The sequence below is a fragment of the Entelurus aequoreus genome, linkage group LG19, assembly GCF_033978785.1.
Source record: "Entelurus aequoreus isolate RoL-2023_Sb linkage group LG19, RoL_Eaeq_v1.1, whole genome shotgun sequence".
Classification (NCBI taxonomy): Eukaryota; Metazoa; Chordata; class Actinopteri; order Syngnathiformes; family Syngnathidae; genus Entelurus; species Entelurus aequoreus.
Genome location: NC_084749.1, coordinates 35642497 through 35661744, shown reverse-complemented (window position 1 = coordinate 35661744; position 19248 = coordinate 35642497). Strand labels below are relative to the sequence as shown.

The window sequence follows — 19248 nt, the reverse complement described above, 5'->3', positions numbered from 1 at the left end:
CATTAAAAATACATTGAGCAAAAAAAGATTGAAAAGCTTTAGTTAGGCATATAATGTAGAGGTTTTCACGTGCCACATAAGATGACGTTGCGGGCCAGATTTGGCCCTAGGACCTTGAGTTTCCGCTCCCAATGGACCATCATTTACTTTTAATGGCAGAATTGAACGATGCAGATATAGTATTTTCACCAGAAAGAGTCGGTGTACAGTACCCAACTTATAAAGTGGCAGAGTCCATGTTTGTTTTCTTTTGGTCTACCATTTAAAACTGTAGTTATTTAATTGACCAGGGGGGCGCTGTGGAAACGGTGCATTGCAACCACTGGTCATGTGACTGTGACGCGCATTTTAAGCAGGAAGTGTTTCACTCCTGTGACGGTAATTCAACAAAAACAGCAAGAAGAAACATGAAGCAAACATAACTTTTAAAGCGTTGATATCACTAAAAGATATGTTACTTGGATATATCCATTCAACAACGGTTGGTAATGTACTGCCGCCGTTCTCAAAGTGGAGCGTTGCTCAACACATTGGTTCTCCTTCAAGTTCAGCTCCAAAAACAAGTTGTTACAACGATGCCAAGAGCCGAGCTGAGTGCGGACGGCGTGAGGCGAATGCGAACCACCAACACGCCGAACCATGACGACCGGAGCCGGGCGGAAGTAAAGGACGTGGCGGATTTCAGAACCGAGCATCAAAATGCTACCAGACAGCTGACAGAGGAGGAGCTGCTCGTTCATAGTGTTCATGCAGAAGCATGTGAGGTAATGGCAGCTATATCAGTGGTTTGATAGCTTAAATAGGCTCAATATATGAATGTATATATATATATATATATATATATATATATATATATATATATATATATATATATATACCAGAAATAAAATATTCACTAATATATATATTATATATATTAGTGAATATTTTATTTCTGGTATGCATACCAGTTTACAAAAATAGTAAATAAAGTATGTTGCAGCCTGTTGCTTAATGAAACAAACCAGGCTATTATATCAATCAGACATACACTATAGTGCCACCTGCCTTTACTCACATATGAACTTGAAGTGCAATCCCATGGAATTGTCCAAAATGTTTTGTTATCCTGGAGCATTCAAAGTTCCTTTCACTGGAACTAAGGGGCCAAACTCCTGAAAAACAACCCCACACCATAATTCCTCCTCCACCAAATTTCACACCCTGCACAATGCAGTCTGAAATGTATCGTTCTCCTGGCAACCTCCAAACCCAGACTCGTCCATCAGCTTGCCAGATAGAAAAGCGTGATTCATCAGTCCAGAGAAAGCGTCTCCACTGCTCTAGAGTCCAGTGGCGACGTACTTTACACCACTGCATCCCACGCTTTGCATTGGACTTGGTGATGTATGGCTTAGATGCAGCTGCTCGGCCATGGAAACCCATTCCATGAAGCTTTGATTGATTGATTGATTGAGACTTTTATTAGTAGGTTGCACAGTGAAGTACATTTTCCGTACAATTGACCACTAAATGGTAACACCCGAATAAGTTTTTCAACTTGTTTAAGTCGGGGTCAGCGTACTGTACGTGGGCTAATTGGAAGGTCACATGAAGTTTGGAGCTCTGTAACAACTGACATCCACTGACCCCTCTCTGTCAGTTTACGTGGCCTACCACTTGGTGGCTGACTGGCTGTTGTTCCCAAGCTCTTCACTTTTCTTATAATAAAGTTGACTTTGGAATATTTAGGAGTGAGGAAATTTCACGACTGGATATGTTGCGCAGGTGGCATCCTATGACAGTTCCATGCTGGAAATCACTGAGAGCGGCCCATTCTTTCACAAATGTTTGTAGAAACAGTCTCCATGCCTAAGTGCTTGATTTTATACACCGGGCCAAGTGATTAGGGCACATGATTCTCAAGATTTGGATGATGGCCAAATATTTTTGGCAATATAGTGCATTAAAAATACCCAAAACCAGTGAAGTTGGCACGTTGTGTAAATTATAAATAAAAACAGAACACAATGATTTGCAAATCCTTTTCAACTTATATTCAATTGAATACACTGCAAAGACAACATATTTAATGTTCGAACTGAGAAATATATTTTTTTTTGCTTTAGAATTTAATGGCAGCAACACATTGCAAAAAAGTTGGCACAGTGGCATTTTTACCACTGTGTTACATGGCCTTTCCTTTTAACAACATTCAGTAAACGTTTGGGAGCTGAGGAGACCTATTTTTGAAGCTTTTCAGGCGGAATTCTTTCCCATTCTTGCTTGATGTTCAGCTTAAGTTGTTCAACAGTTCGGGCTCTCCGTTGTGGTATGCGCCACCCATTTTCAATGAGGGACAGGTCTATACTACAGGCAGGCCAGTCTAGTACCCGCACTCTTTTACTACGAAGCCATACTGTTGTAACACGTGCAAAATGTGGCTTGGCATTCTCTTGCTGAAATAAGCAGAGGTGTCCATTAAAAATACATTGCTTGGATGGCAACATATGTTGCTCCAAACTCTGTGTGTACCTTTCAGCATTAATTGTGCCTTCACAGATGTGTAAGTTACCCATGCCTTGGGCACTAATACACCCCCATACCATCACAGATGCTGGCTTTTGAACTTTGCGCCTATAACAGTCTGATGGTTACTTACCTCTTTGGTCCGGAGGACACGACGTCCACAGCTTCCAAAAACAATTTGAAATGTGGACTCGTCAGACCGCAGAACACTTTTCCATTTTGCATCAGTCCATCTTAGATGAGCTCGAGCCCAGCGAAGCCAGCGGCATTTCTGAGTGTTTTTGATAAATGGCTTTGGCTTTGCAAAGTACAGGTTTAACTTGCACTTACAGATTTAGCGACAAACTGTAGTTACTGACAGTGGTTTTCTGAAGTGTTCCTAAGCCCATGTGGTGATATCCTTTACACACTGATGTCAGTTCTTGATGCAGTACCGCCTGAGGGATGGAAGGTCACGGGCATTGCCGCTTACGTGCAGTGATTTCTCCTTTTGATGATATTACGGACTGTAGATGGTGAAATCCCTAAATTCCTTACAATAGCTCGTTGAGAAATGTTGTTCTTAAACTGTTTGACAATTTGCTCACGCATTTGTTCACAAAGTGGTGACCCTCGCCCCATCCTTGTTTGTGAATAACTGAGCATTTCATGGAAGCTGCTTTTTTACCCAATAATGGGTTAGGGTTAGGGTTAGTTATAAGTACAGTATATTATTATAATATTTTAATGCTTTACTGCTCATAGTGGTTAACCCCATTCTTAACTTTTTTATATAAACTTTTAACTTTTTTATATAAACTTTTTTATATATATATAACCTCGATTCACCAACGCCTCTATTTGCGTTATTTTAGGTTTGCGAATGTTTACATCACGGCCATTTTGAAGAGGCAGGGACCCCTACGTTCCATCCTGTTTACATTCCGTACACACGGGCAGGGGCCCCTAAGTCCCATCCTGGAAAAATGGGCCTGGTCATTTTGAAGAGTTTGAAGGCTTTCTGGCGAGTTTATTTCCACAATTGTCGTACTTTGCGTTATCAGAATAGCTTTAAATGTGTCCAAATTCTTACAGTCTCGCTGTATCGCTTCGGGTTGCTGGACAACCACTGAGCTAGCATTTTAGCTACGTAGTTAGCCTTCGGCTTGCGGCACCTTCACTTTAAGGATTTTATCAGCGAAGGGAAATTTGTTCTTCAACAAGTCTTTAATTGTTATAAGACCGAAAAAGATGCCACGGCAGACCTTTTTATTACAGCCAAGGAGAAGGCAAAAGCCGATGAAAGATTGCCTCACACTGCTAGTTTGTGCCAACGCTAGCGGTGACTACGTGAAGCCACTGCTTGTATATAGCTCGCAAACTACCAGAATGTTCAACAATGCCACACGTATTCCCAGACACATGGTAAAATGATTTTCCTTTAGTTTATATTTAAGAGAACGTGTTTTTTTAATGTCTTTGTTTTACAATTAGTAATTATATTGAATAGAAATTGCTCGTTGGTCTGAGGAACTTGTCTGCCGTTTTGGTCAATATTGTTTTTGTTATGATAGAATTTAATTGTAATTAGAGATGTCTGATAAATGCTTTAAAATGTAATATCGGAAATTATCGGTATCGGTTTCAAAAAGTAAATGTTATGACTTTTTAAAACGCCGCTGTACGGAGTGGTACACGGACGTAGGGAGAAGTACAGAGCAGTTGCGTCTCCCAGTCATACTTGCCAACCCTCCCGATTTTCCTGGGAGACTCCCGAGAGCAACCATTCTACCGAATTTCTCCCGATTTCCACCCAGACAACAATATTGGGGGCGTGCCTTAAAGGCACTGCCATAGCGTGCTGGCCCAATCACATAATATCTACGGCTTTTCACACAAGTGAATGCAAGCATACTTGGTCAACAGCCATACAGGTCACACTAAGGGTAGCCGTATAAACAACTTTAACACTGTTACAAATATGCGCCACACTGTGAACCCACACCAAACAAGAATGACAAACACATTTCGGGAGAACATCCACACCGTAACACAACATAAACACAACAGAACAAATACGCAGAACCCCTTGCAGCACTAACTCTTCCGGGACGCTACAATATACACCCCCCGCTACCCTCTACCCCCACCCCAACCCCGCCCACCTCAACCTCCTCATGCTCTCTCAGGGAGAGTATGTCCCAAATTCCAAGCTGCTGTTTTGAGGCATGTTAAAAAAAACAATGCACTTTGTGACTTCAATAATAAATATGGCAGTGCCATGTTGGCATTTTTTTCCATAACTTGAGTTGATTTATTTTGGAAAACCTTGTTACATTGTTTAATGCATCCAGCGGGGCATCACAACAAAATTAGGCATAATTCCACGACTTTATATCAATCAATCAATCAATCAATGTTTATTTATATAGCCCTAAATCACAAGTGTCTCAAAGGGCTGTACAAGCCACAACGACATCCTCGGTACAGAGCCCACATACGGGCAAGGAAAACTCACCCCAGTGGGACGTCAATGTGGATGACTATGAGAAACCTTGGAGAGGACCGCATATGTGGGTAACCCCCCCCTCTAGGGGAGACCGAAAGCAATGGATGTCGAGTGGGTCTGACATAATATTGTGAAAGTCCAACACATCAGCGAAAGTCCAGTCCATAGTGGGGCCAGCAGGAACCATCCCGAGTGGAGACGGGTCAGCAGCGTAGAGATGTCCCCATCTGATGGACAGGCTAGCGGTCCACCCCGGGTTGGGAGCAGAGTAGAAAAGAAAAGAAAAGAAACGGCAGATCAACTGGTCTAAAAAGGGAGTCTATTTAAAGGCTAGAGTGTACAAATGAGTTTTAAGATGAGACTTAAATGCTTCTACTGAGGTAGCATCTCTAACTGTTACCGGGAGGGCATTCCATAGTATTGGAGCCCGAATAGAAAACGCTCTATAGCCCGCAGACTTTTTTTGGGCTCTGGGAATCACTAATAAGCCGGAGTTCTTTGAACGCAGATTTCTTGCCGGGACATATGGTACAATACAATCGGCAAGATAGGCAGGAGCTTGACCGTGTAGTATTTTATACGTAATTAGTAAAACCTTAAAGTCGCATCTTAGGTGCACAGGAAGCCAGTGCAAGTGAGCCAGTATAGGCGTAATATGATCAAACTTTCTTGTTTTTGTCAAAAGTCTAGCAGCCGCATTTTGTACCATCTGCAATCTTTTAATGCTAGACATAGGGATGCCCGAAAATAAAACGTTACAGTAATCGAGACGAGATGTAACGAACGCATGGATAATGATCTCAGCATCGCTTGTGGACAAAATGGGACGAATTTTAGCGATATTACGGAGATGAAAGAAGGCCGTTTTAGTAACACTCTTAATGTGCGACTCAAACGAGAGAGTTGGGTCGAAGATAATACCCAGATTCTTTACCGAGTCGCCTTGTTTAATTGTTTGGTTTTCAAATGTTAAGGTGGTATTATTAAATAGATGTCGGTGTTGAGCAGGACCGATAATCAGCATTTCCGTTTTCTTAGCGTTGAGTTGCAAAAAGTTAGCGGACATCCATTGTTTAATTTCATTAAGACACGCCTCCAGCTGACTACAATCCGGCGTGTTGGTCAGCTTTAGGGGCATGTAGAGTTGGGTGTCATCAGCATAACAGTGAAAGCTAACACCGTATTTGCGTATGATGTCACCTAGCGGCAGCATGTAAATACTAAAGAGTGCAGGGCCAAGAACCGAACCCTGGGGAACTCCGCACGTTACCTTAACATAGTCCGAGGTCACATTGTTATGGGAGACACACTGCATCCTGTCAGTAAGATAAGAGTTAAACCAAGACAAGGCTAAGTCTGTCATCCCAATACGCGTTTTGATACGCTGTAATAAAATATTATGATCAACAGTATCGAAAGCGGCGCTAAGATCAAGAAGCAGCAACATAGATGAAGCATCAGAATCCATCGTTAGCAATAGATCATTAGTCATTTTTGCGAGGGCTGTCTCCGTAGAGTGATTTGCCCTGAAACCGGACTGAAAAGGTTCACAGAGATTGTTAGACGCTAAGTGTTCATTTAGCTGCTGTGCTACAATTTTTTCGATGATTTTCGAGATAAACGGAAGGTGGGTAGTTTACCAGGAGATCAGGATCGAGGTTAGGTCTTTTGAGTAGAGGATGAATAACCGCTTTTTTTAATGCTAGGGGAACAGTGCCAGAGGAAAGTGATAAGTTTATAATATTTAACACTGATGGACCTAGTAATACAAAAAGCTCCTTGATAAGTTTCCCAGGAATTGGGTCAAGTAAACATGTTGTTTGTTTTGTCCCATTTACACATTTTGACAATTCCTCCAATGTTATTTCATCAAAGAGAGAGAAACTATTTTGGAGGGCGGTATCCGTCGTATATACAGTCGTATCTGTGTTAATAGAACCCAGTTGTAGCTGAGATGCATTGTCTTTAATCTCTTTTCTAATGACTTCAATTTTCTTATTAAAGAAATTCATAAAGTCATCTGCTGAGTGGGTGGAGCTACTGGGAGGAGTCCCTTGTTGGGTTAGCGATGCTACTGTACTAAACAGAAATTTAGGATCATTTTTGTTGAGGTGGATGAGATTTGAGTAATATTTAGCTTTAGCTGAGGTAAGCATGCGTTTATAAGTTATTAAACTATCACACCATGCTTGATGGAAAACCTCAAGTTTAGTCGCACGCCATTTGCGTTCCAGCTTTCTACATGATAATTTCTGGGCTTTAGTTTCTTCTGTAAACCATGGGGTACGCCTTTTAGGGGCCCTTTTTAGCTTTAGCGGTGCTACAATATCAATGGTGTCGCGCAGGGCGTCATTAAAGTTGTTAGTGAGGTTATCAATAGAGCCCACATAATTTGGGAATGGTGCCATTACCGAAGGCAGTAGGTCAGTAAGCGTCGTCGTTGTGGCAGCATTAATGTTGCGGCTGCTATAGTAGTTATTATTATTATTATTAGTTTGTTGACAATGAGTCAGAACTTCGAATTTTATAAGGTAATGATCGGACATTACTTTAGTGTACGGGAGTATCGTAACTTTAGAGATGGTGACACCCCTGACAAGCACTAGATCTATCGTATTACCGTTGCGATGCGTGGGTTCATTTATTATTTGTGTAAGACCACAGCTATCAATTATAGTCTGGAGCGCCACGCATGGAGGGTCCGATGGGGTATTCATATGGATATTAAAGTCCCCCATTATGATTATATTGTCGGCGTGCGTCACTAGATCAGCAACAAACTCTGAGAATTCACTGATGAAGTCCGAATAGGGCCCAGGGGGGCGGTAGATAACAGCCAGGTAGAGAGGCAGCGGTGTGACAAACCTCAAAGTGAGCACCTCAAACGAGTTATATTTATTATTTAGGTTAGGTGTAAGATTACAGTTTTCATTGTATATTAGTGCGACACCCCCTCCCCTTTTAAGAGGTCGGGCAACATGTGTATTGGTATAGCCAGGAGGAGATGACGCATTTAGCGCAAAAAAATCGTCTGGTTTGAGCCAGGTCTCGGCGAGACCAACGACGTCAAGTTTATCTCTGATGACTTCATTAACTAATAACGTTTTGGAAGATAATGATCTTATGTTTAAAAAGCCCATATTATAGGTAGTGGGCTGTTTTGAGGATTGTTTGTTGAAATTATCCGAAGTAGCAATATTAATAATGTTGTGTTTATTATGCGTATTGCACTTTAAATAGTTTTGACCATATCTAGGAATTGATACGACGGGGATATTCAGATTGTTTGCTTGATGTTGCGATAAACTGAACGCATAATAGTTAGCTACCTCAGTACAATGTATGTCTGCCTCTGACACGGTCACAAAAGAAAAAACATTATGTGAGTTGTGTTTTATTCTAAGAGAATTGATATGTGTGCAGGGATTATCCAGCCTGACGCCGGCTAGTTCTAGTTTAAATGGCTTCTTACCCGGAGACTCCACGCTTCTTTGGTTAGCTTTTCTCTTTGCTTCCGCTCGCACCGCTTACGTCGTCTCCATTGGCGGTCACCGCTAGCACTTGACTCCGCTGCTACAAAGGCCGCTCGATGTAGCCCACGAAGTATTCCCATGCTAGAGAGGAGGTCCACCGTACATGCATCTTTCAGTCTATAACGACCCGATCCATCCACATCCAGAATTGTCTGTCGGTCGTATGTGATCACAGAGTGTTCACGCTTTGAGCCAGCCATGAAATATATCGGTATCGGTTGATATCGGAATCGGTAATTAAGAGTTGGACAATATCGGATATCAGCAAAAAAGCCATTATCGGACATCTCTAGTTGCAACCATCCCTTTAATGTTAGTAATAATTTTTTTGTCATATCCTTCACATTCTCCAGATTGTCTCAGCTCCTCCATCAAGCAGAGTTAGTGAGGCGTGCAGCCGTCCTCGGTGCATCTGCATGCCTTTAGGCCTCTCTGTTGTAAATATTGTGCTCCTGAATATGCGGTGAAGTTAAGGCAAGTTGGCCACGACCTGAGGAGAGTGTTAAGGCTCAGGTGGGTGGGAAAAAGCACAATGGAAAGCGGGTCCAGCTATGCTAGCTTCACTATGTGGCCGTGCAATGCCATGTGAAATGACAGGCTGTGTCACCAAAAGGCCCGGGGCTTTTTTGTCTTTGTGGCCTGTCACAGCTCACAAACTAGTGGGCTCTCAGTTTGAAACAGACTGAGAGGTGACATTTCAGAACTTCCTGAGGGATGGCAAAGGAGTTTGGTGTTTTTCACTCACAGAAGGTGGGTGCATCTATGAAGAGTTGGAGTCTAATGCAAAAGGTTGCGTCAGAAATGTATTCTTAGGCACCTTGTATAGTTGAATTCAACACAAACTATGTCAATATTGGTTCATTATTGCATAGTTTTGACTAATGAGTGCAGGGACTATATTTTGCATCTCTTTCAAAGCAAACAGGTCATATACCCTTCTTGTCTTTAACCCAAAGCAATCTGTTGTTATATTTATATATATATGTATATATATATAGAGTATATGTTAATTTCAGCTTTGTGTTTACCTCTGTCTGTTGTTTAAGTGTATGCAAGGACAATCCACTAGCCTATGTGATGCATGTTGCACTAATTAAAAAATAATACGTTCATTATGTTCAGGCAAAGAAGCAGATGTACGTTGACCCTTCCAGTGGGTACAAGGTGTTCACAGAGTATGCCCACCGTCAGCGAGGGAAGTGCTGTGGCAGCGCATGCAGACACGTGAGTTCTTTGTCTGCTGTTCTAACATGTTGTGTGTTCTTTCTCTTCTCTCCGGTATTTTCTATCCTATTGTTCTTTCGTCCGCTTCCACTGTGTTCTTCTCTGATCTGGAGCATGCATTTCAGTATTCAGGGTTCTTACACCTTTTCAATGGCCAAATTCAAGCACTTTTTAAGGACTTTCAAGATAAATTTTCCAGTTTTTCCGCTAGCCTTCAAAAGGCGAAAACCAGTGTGAATCAAGCCATAGCCTTGTTGTTTGAGGTCACCAAATGCTGTCTGTAGGAAAAATACGGAAAATCTGCTAAAACCTAAGCCTAACATTGAACCAACAGTTATCATTAACTGAATGGGGCATAGAAAATGAAGCAGTGTTTCTGTGGACTATTCAAGTGTTTGCAAACGTGTCTCTATTCGTGTTGTTTTTCAAATTTCTTGATCTTTTTTTTACTTACAGCACTCAATGACATCGAACAGCACGGATTGATTCACACCGTATTTGTGCTTGAAAATTGCATCATGTGATATAAATACACGCACCCTCAAAATGGAGGTCTCAAGGTTGGGAAGTATGCTTATCAGTGAAGTATAAGAAACACAAAACATGCAAAATAGTGGGCTTTCTAACAGTAGGTCTATTTATTTTAGTTATTTAAAAAGAACAATTAAATATTTCATTGTGTGTGCACATACTTTTTGAGCACGTTCAACAATACTACATTATTAATGATAATAATGACTGCGGATGTTGTGGATCGGTGGAGAGAATACTTCGAATACCTCCTCACTCCCACCAACACGTCTTCCTATGAGGAAGCAGTGCCTGGGGAACCTGTGGTGGGCTCTCCTATTTCTGGGGCTGAGGTTGCTGAGGTAGTTAAAAAGCTCCTCGGTGGCAAGGCCCCGGGGGTGGATGAGATCCGCCCGGAGTTCCTTAAGGCTCTGGATGCTGTGGGGCTGTCTTGGTTGACAAGACTCTGCAGCATCGCGTGGACATCGGGGGCGGTACCTCTGGATTGGCAGACCGGGGTGGTGGTTCCTCTCTTTAAGAAGGGGAACCGGAGGGTGTGTTCTAACTATCGTGGGATCACACTCCTCAGCCTTCCCGGTAAGGTCTATTCAGGTGTGCTGGAGAGGAGGCTACGCCGGATAGTCGAACCTCGGGATCAGGAAGAACAGTGTGGTTTTCGTCCTGGTCGTGGAACTGTGGACCAGCTCTATACTCTCGGCAGAGTCCTTGAGGGTGCATGGGAGTTTGCCCAACAAGTCTACATGTGTTTTGTAGACTTGGAGAAGGCATTCGACCGTGTCCCTCGGGAAGTCCTGTGGGGAGTGCTCAGAGAGTATGGGGTATTGGACTGTCTGATTGTGACGGTCCGCTCCCTGTATGATCAGTGCCAGAGCTTGGTCCGCATTGCCGGCAGTAAGTCAGACACGTTTCCAGTGAGGGTTGGACTCCGCCAAGGCTGCCCTTTGTCACCGATTCTGTTCATAACTTTAATGGACGCAGTCAAGTCGTTGAGGGGATCTGGTTTGGTGGCTGCAGGATTAGGTCTCTGCTTTTTGCAGATGATGTGGTCCTGATGGCTTCATCTGTCCAGGGTCTTCAGCTCTCACTGGATCGGTTCGCAGCTGAGTGTGAAGCGACTCGGATGAGAATCAGCACCTCCAAGTCCGAGTCCATGGTTCTCGCCCGGAAAAGGGTGGAGTGCCATCTCCGGGTTGCGGAGGAGACCCTTCCCCAAGTGGAGGAGTTCAAGTACCTCGGAGTCTTGTTCACGAGTGAGGGAAGAGTGGATCGTGAGATCGACAGGCGGATCGGTGCGGCGTCTTCAGTAATGCGGACGCTGTATCGATCCGTTGTGGTGAAGAAGGAGCTGAGCCGGAAGGCAAAGCTCTCCATTTACCAGTCGATCTACGTTCCCATCCTCACCTATGGTCATGAGCTTTGGGTTATGACCGAAAGAACAAGATCACGGGTACAAGCGGCCGAAATGAGTTTCCTCCGCCGGGTGGCGGGGCTCTCCCTTAGAGATAGGGTGAGAAGCTCTGCCATCCGGGGGGAGCTCAAAGTAAAGCCGCTGCTCCTCCAGATCGAGAGGAGCCAGATGAGGTGGTTCGGGCATCTGGTCAGGATGCCACCCGAACGCCTCCCTAGGCAGGTGTTTAGGGCACGTCCGACCGGTAGGAGGCCACGGGGAAGACCCAGGACACGTTGGGAAGACTATGTCTCCCGGCTGGCCTGAGAACGCCTCAGGATCCCCCGGGAGGAGCTGGACGAAGTGGCTGGGGAGAGGGAAGTCTAGGCTTCCCTGCTTAGGCTGCTGCCCCCGCGACCCGACCTCGGATAAGCGGAAGAAGATGGATGGATGGATGGAATTGTAATACAGGGTTTCCCCTGTTTTTATTAATTAGTATCAACATGTATTTTTTTAATCGTTTTGCCATATTTTCAATTGTTGCTGCTTTTTGTACAGGTACTTTGTTGAGATTTTGTTTACAGACTTTTAATACCATTTTTAAACTATTCTAGCATTTTCTTCTGGTGTTTTTATAAAATGTACTCGTGTTTAGAGACTCTGCTTCTGTCCCTCGATGTCCCTAACGAAAGAGGCTGCAACGTGCATGATGTCACACTTGCTTAGCACTGTTGCTCTAGTTACACTTTCTCTTCTTAAATCTCTTAATATTTGCACATTTTATAGATGGCTGTCCGTGCGGGTATATCTGCAATATACAGGGTGATTCAAAAATAATACGCCAAAATTATCACTCGATATTTCAAAAAATGAAAAACAATAGAAAACCTAGCTTGAACACATGTGTTGCACATAACTTCGAGCATTTATTTCATGCTTAACAAGTGCTCAATATGGCCACCACCAAATTCTGTTTTAAAAGCATGCTGCACCGTGACAATAGCATTTGTTTTTGCAAACTTAAGCACACAAAACGCCTTGTGTTGAGGAGTCGCCCTTTTGAGGGTAAATAAACACGTGGTCTTCCTACAATTGAACGGCGCCGAAAGGATTAAATGACCACAACAGTGAAATTGTAACACAATAAAACTTGGATAACTTTGTATCAAATGACCATTGATTCAGTCTATTACAAAGCTTTAGAACTGAATACATGTGTGATGATTTGGGCGTATTGTTTTTGAATCACCATGTACAGTATATAAAAATCACCTACCCACTTAAGTGGGCTGGCTCAGGGTGGAGGACAGAGTAAAACAACTTGCACTGAGCCTAGTCTATAAAATCCGCTACACCTCCCTGATACCAAAGTACATGTCAAACTACTTCCTTAACGTAAATGACCGCCATAACCACAACACCAGGGGGAGCTCCACTAACCACGTTAAACCCAGATTCCGATCTAACAAAGGTCTTAACTCATTCTCTTTCTATGCCTCATCAATATGGAATGCACTCCCAACAGGTGTAAAAGAAAGGGCATCTCTATCCTCTTTCAAAACCGCTCTAAAAGAACACCTCAAGGCAACTTCAACCCTAAACTAACAACCTCACTTCCACTTCCTACCTCCCCGGATTGTAAATAATCAAATGTAGATACTTATTCTTATGCTTTCTGATCTCTCTCTCTATGTCCACTACTTGCTGTACATATCCTACCAAGTCAGTCCTACACTGTTCCAATGTCCATTCCTCTGATGATGCAATTGTTGATGACTGTATTGTTGATATCAACCGAACCTAACCCCCCTCCCCCTCCCCCCTCCACATCCCAGATTGTAAATAATGTAAATAATTCAATGTATATACTCTGATGATTATCTTGTGTGATGACTATATTATGATGATAGTATATATCTGTATCATGAATCAATTTAAGTGGACCCCGACTTATACAAGTTGAAAAACTTATTCGGGTGTTACCATTTAGTGGTCAATTGTACGGAATATGTACTGTACTGTGCAATCTACAAATAAAAGTCTCAATCAATCAATCAATCAAAACGTCCACATTGCAGACATGCTGACAACTTAGACTTAGACTTCCTTTTTATTGTCATTCAAATTTTAACTTTACAGTACAGATGAGAACGAAATTTTGTTGCATTAGCTCATGGTAGTACAGGATAAAGAAGCAATAAGGTGCAGATATAAATAAATAGATTAGTGTACAGATAAATATATTGCACTTTTGCATATGCATCCACGTTTATGGATGTATGTTATATTTTCTTTATATTCCAGCGAGTTAATCCATTTTTGGGGGGAATTGAGGGGATTATTATGATGAACGCTCCAGACAATGGCGTGCGTTTTGTTTACATCCGGTTTCGGTAGTGCAGGTTTTGGGTGATCAAAGTCTTTTTTCGGTGGTCAAGTTTTCAGTACATCACTTGTCAATAGTGTGCAAATAGTAGGCTATATATATATATATATATATATATATATATATATATATATTTATTTTTTCATACTGTAACGGCCAACTAATGTTAATGTTTTATGTTAGTGTGGTTTGGATTTGATGTCAGTGTGATATAAAATTTTCATATCATTACATCCCTACAAGTTAACTATCTAAATAGTCTTTAGTTGCAGCCCTAATACGGACAAGCGCTCGCTGGAAATACTATAGTGGGGGAAATAATTGATTTTTAGATGCTAATTGATTATTAGTAAACGTCAATAATCAATTTTTTTGTAAATAAAGTAATGCAGACAATTCTAAAATTTGGCTGACTGCAGCGAGACCCCTCACCAGGAGATCCGACCAACTCCTTAATTTTTAGGGCACTTATGCTCCAGTTTTGCACACATTTCCATTAATTTAATAAATGTAATGGGAATTAATTTAACTGTTTCTTTTTACAAACACACTGGTTATAAAAGTTGCAAGTGATGAATGCTTATTTAGTGAAACGAAAAGAAATGTAAAACTGCATCAATATGAATCAGCTAAAGATGCATCATTAATCTATTTTTAATCGAATCGTAGCTCCTGAATCATAATCGTGAGGTGCCTAAAGATTCCCACCTCCAGGAGATACCGTAGAAGTCCTATCTGCAAAGTAAATGCTATACTTTATTATTACATTATTTACTCAATTGTTTGTAATGTTTTTCATACATTTGTTTTCTAGAATTTAGTTTTCTTATTTAAAAGCGTGTTAGACATTAGAATCGTGGCATTTTTTGAGGGCCCAGCATGAATCAATTGAATTTCAATTCATTTCAATGGGAAAGATTGATTTGAGATCCGAGTAGTTTGACTTCTGAGCTCAGTTAATTAAACATGTTAGGAAAGGTACCACTGTACTTAAAGGTGTTACGTATTGTTACTGCATTTAACGCCACATTGTATTTTAATGAAATTAAGTGCATATATGAAAGTAGATGAACAGCTATGGACATGCATTTGAAACTAACAGAATGTTGAAAGAGAACATGGTTTTGTTTTTAATTTCGTGGTCATCACAGCCTCAAAATGCTGTAAAGTGAGTTTGTCTCTTCTGTCCCTCTGAGTCTTGTTCAGATCTCGTCAGCAACGTTCCCTCTCAGGTGCGCACCTGCGCAATTGCGCACTGCTCACGCGTCCTCTGCGCACAGCAAATCTATGCCGCGCAAAAAATCAAATCCCACTCTAAACTCTAGGGGCGGTAAGGTGTAGTGGGTAGAGTGGCCGTGCCAGAAACCTGAGGGTTGCAGGTTCGCTCCCCGCCTCCTGACATCCAAATCACTTCCGTTGTGTCCTTGGGCAGGACACTTCACCCTAGCCCCCGGTGCCACTCACACTGGTGAATGAATGAATGGTGGTCGGAGGGGCCGTAGGCGCAAACTGGCAGCCTCGCTTCCGTCAGTCTACCCCAGGGCAGCTGTGGCTACAAATGTAGCTTACCACCACCAGGTGTGAATGAATGATGGGTTCCCACTTCTCTGTGAGCGCTTTGAGTATCTCATAATAGAAAAGCGCGATATAAAATCTAATCCATCCATCCATCCATCTTCTTCCGCTTATCCGAGGTCGGGTCGCGGGGGCAGCAGCTTAAGCAGGGAAGCCCAGACTTCCCTCTCCCCAGCCACTTCGTCCAGCTCCTCCCGGGGGATCCCGAGGCGTTCCCAGGCTAGCCGGGAGACATAGTCTTCCCAACGTGTCCTGGGTCTTCCCCGTGGCCTCCTACCGGTCGGACGTGCCCTAAACACCTCCCTAGGGAGGCGTTCGGGTGGCATCCTGACCAGATGCCCGAACCACCTCATCTGGCTCCTCTCGATGTGGAGGAGCAGCGGCTTTACTTTGAGCTCCCCCCGGATGGCAGAGCTTCTCACCCTATCTCTAAGGGAGAGCCCCGCCACTCGGCGGAGGAAACTCATTTTGGCCGCTTGTACCCGTGATCTTGTCCTTTCGGTCATAACCCAAAGCTCTTGACCATAGGTGAGGATGGGAACGTAGATCGACCGGTAAATTGAGAGCTTTGCCTTCCGGCTCAGCTCCTTCTTCACCACAACGGATCGATACAGCGTCCGCATTACTGAAGACGCCGCACCGATCCGCCTGTCGATCTCACGATCCACTCTTCCCTCACTCGTGAACAAGACTACGAGGTACATGAACTCCTCTACTTGGGGCAGGGTCTCCTCCGCAACCCGGAGATGGCACTCCACCCTTTTCCGGGCGAGAACCATGGATTCGGACTTGGAGGTGCTGATTCTCATCCCAGTCGCTTCACACTCAGCTGCAAACCGATCCAGCGAGAGCTGAAGATCCTGGCCAGATGAAGCCATCAGGACCACATCATCTGCAAAAAGCAGAGACCTAATCCTGCAGCCACCAAACCAGATCCCCTCAACGCCTTGACTGCGCCTAGAAATTCTGTCCATAAAAGTTATGAACAGAATCGGTGACAAAGGGCAGCCTTGGCGGAGTCCAACTCTCACTGGAAACGTGTCCGACTTACTGCCGGCAATGCGGACCAAACTCTGGCACTGATCATACAGGGAGCGGACCGCCACAATCAGACAGTCCGATACCCCATACTCTCTGAGCACTCCCCACAGGACTTCCCGAGGGACACGGTCGAATGCCTTCTCCAAGTCCACAAAACACATGTAGACTGGTTGGGCAAACTCCCATGCACCCTCAAGGACTCTGCCGAGAGTATAGAGCTGACTCGCACATACGGTCAAGCTATCAAATGTTTAGCAGCCAAGGCTGCATACTCACGGTACCTGATATTCAGCTGGGAATGACTACAACAGTAAATAAACACAAGACATATATATACTCTATTAGCCACAACACAACCAGGCTTATATTTAATATGCCACAAATTAATCCTGCATAAAAACACCTGCGTGTTTGTTATGCTAGCTCCTATGCTAGCTCCTAGCTCCATAGAACACGCCAATACAATTCAAACACCTGATCAACACACACAATCACTCAGCCCAAAAGACCGTTCACCTAACCCAAGGTTCATAAAGCTTATATATTTTAAAAAAGTTACGTACATACGCAAAAAAAAGTTGCGCACATACGGTCAAGCGATCAAATGTTTAGAAGCCAAAGCTGCATACTCACAGTAGCACGTCTGTGTCTTTGTCATCCAAATCAAAGTAATCCTGGTAAGAGTCTGTGTTGTCCCAGTTCTCTACAGGCGTCTGTGTATCGAAGTCAAAAGTCCTCCTGGTTAGAGTCTCTGTTATCCGAGTTCTTCCATCTTGACTGCATCTTTCGGGAATGTAAACAAAGAAGCGCCGGCTGTGTACTGTTGTTGCTGACTACGTTCGAAAAATACGTCCATTTCGCACCGACAACTTTCTTCTTTGCTTGCTCAGCTTCCTTCTCCATAATGCAATGAACATGATTGCAACAGATTCACGAACACAGATGTCCAGAATACTGTGGAATTATGAAATGAAAACAGAGCTTTTTCGTATTGGCTTCAATGTGGAAGGCATACCCGTCTTCCCCGGTCTACGTCACGCGCATACATCATCCGCAGAGGCGTTTCGAACCGGAAGTTTAGAGGCAAATTTAAAATGTCACTTTATAAGTTAACCCGGCCGTATTGGCATGTGTTATAATGTTAAGATTTCATCATTGATATATAAACTATCAGACTGCGTGGTCGGTAGTAGTGGGTTTCAGTAGGCCTTTAAGCTGGCCACCGTGCTATTCCAAAATGTCTGCTTCAACCCGTGACGTCACGCGCAAACGTCATCATACCAAGACGTTTTCAGACGGAAGTTTCCCGGGAAATTTAAAATTGCACTTTATAAGTTAACCCGGCCGTATTGGCATGTGTTGCAATGTTAAGATTTCATCATTGATATATAAACTATCAGACTGCGTGGTCGCTAGTAGTGGGTTTCAGTAGGCCTTTAAGGGGAACTAAATATGATCTCTGAAAGGGGTACACAATCTTTCGAAAGCAGGACCCCCACCCAGGCATAAAATACTATAGTGCATAGCTGATAAAAAAAAAAAACAATATCTAAGTGGGCCAAATCACATATATTAGAAAATAATCTCTTGAAATTGACTAGTCACTTGATTATAATAATAAGACATTTAAATAGTTATGTCAGGTTTGAGACAAATGTGCTGCTGGTATGACCACAGTGTGCATGTCTGTATTCCACTGAATGCTCAGGGTGTTTGTGCGTTTGCTCACACACATGAAAAATTAGAGGGAACATTGCTCGTCAGTCCTCGTCCTCTCCTTTCCTGCCCTGTTTAATCACATCTGTCTTGTCCACTCCTATGCTCCGTCTTGTACTTTGCGCTGTGATTGTTCTTTGCACTCGTAAATGTCTTTCCCACTGCATGACTTAAGTTTCTCTCCGCGTGTGGTGGTTTAATTATTTCATTCTCTCCTGCAGTGTCCCTATGGCCAAGTCAACGTGAAGGACCCTGCAATGAAGAAACGGTTTAACTCTCGATTTTATGTGTAGATCCACTGTGCCTGGGTAACAGGTTTGGAAGATTGTTGTAAGAATGTAGTGCCTTGTTGTTATTTGAACCATTTTTAGCAGTGTATTGAATGATGAAATACGGGTAGTGACTGTGAAATGCCTCCCATACATCACAACTATTCTGCATTATTTTATTTTTAATTTGAGTGGGGAAAAAATGATTTGTTCTGTGGAATCGTGTGTACTATGCAATTTAATTGTGTTTTTTTGTTTTGAAGCTTTCCTTGAATTTCCAATGAAATGCAGGGAGCTTCCTTTCTCGTTCATTTTTATGAGCACTTTTAATTTCAGTGGTATTTCTCTTCTTTGATGTAATAAAAAAGGTTGTGGGAGTACAGGAATGAAAACTGAAAGTGCATTTTAGATGTTTGCCCTCAAGATAAAGGGCATATAAGAGACATAACAGTCGGATGTCAGATAACAGCTTGTGCTCTTTTGCTTTGCATCTCCCAGTTCTTCCCTCTCAAATGTGCGAGTGCAATATTAGCATCATTTGCGCTGCACATCGGCTCGACTGAACTCGCTACCTTTGACTTAAATACTGT

General features: G+C 42.9%; 1 protein-coding gene across 3 annotated transcripts; it reads left to right on the top strand.

Moving 5' to 3' along the window:
- Nucleotides 1-313: 313 nt before the first annotated feature.
- lg19h1orf53 (linkage group 19 C1orf53 homolog) lies at nucleotides 314-19038 on the top strand. 3 transcript variants are annotated; one of them, XM_062027571.1, is made up of 4 exons: nucleotides 314-481; nucleotides 552-764; nucleotides 9652-9753; nucleotides 18611-19038. In XM_062027571.1, the coding sequence occupies exons 1-4, from the start codon at nucleotides 452-454 to the stop codon at nucleotides 18680-18682; spliced, it is 417 nt and encodes a 138-aa protein (XP_061883555.1). In that variant the 5' UTR covers nucleotides 314-451; the 3' UTR covers nucleotides 18683-19038. The 3 variants fall into 3 exon arrangements, with proteins under 3 accessions (XP_061883555.1, XP_061883556.1, XP_061883554.1); XM_062027572.1 differs by having other exon boundaries at nucleotides 547-764; XM_062027570.1 differs by having other exon boundaries at nucleotides 315-764.
- Nucleotides 19039-19248: the final 210 nt, after the last annotated feature.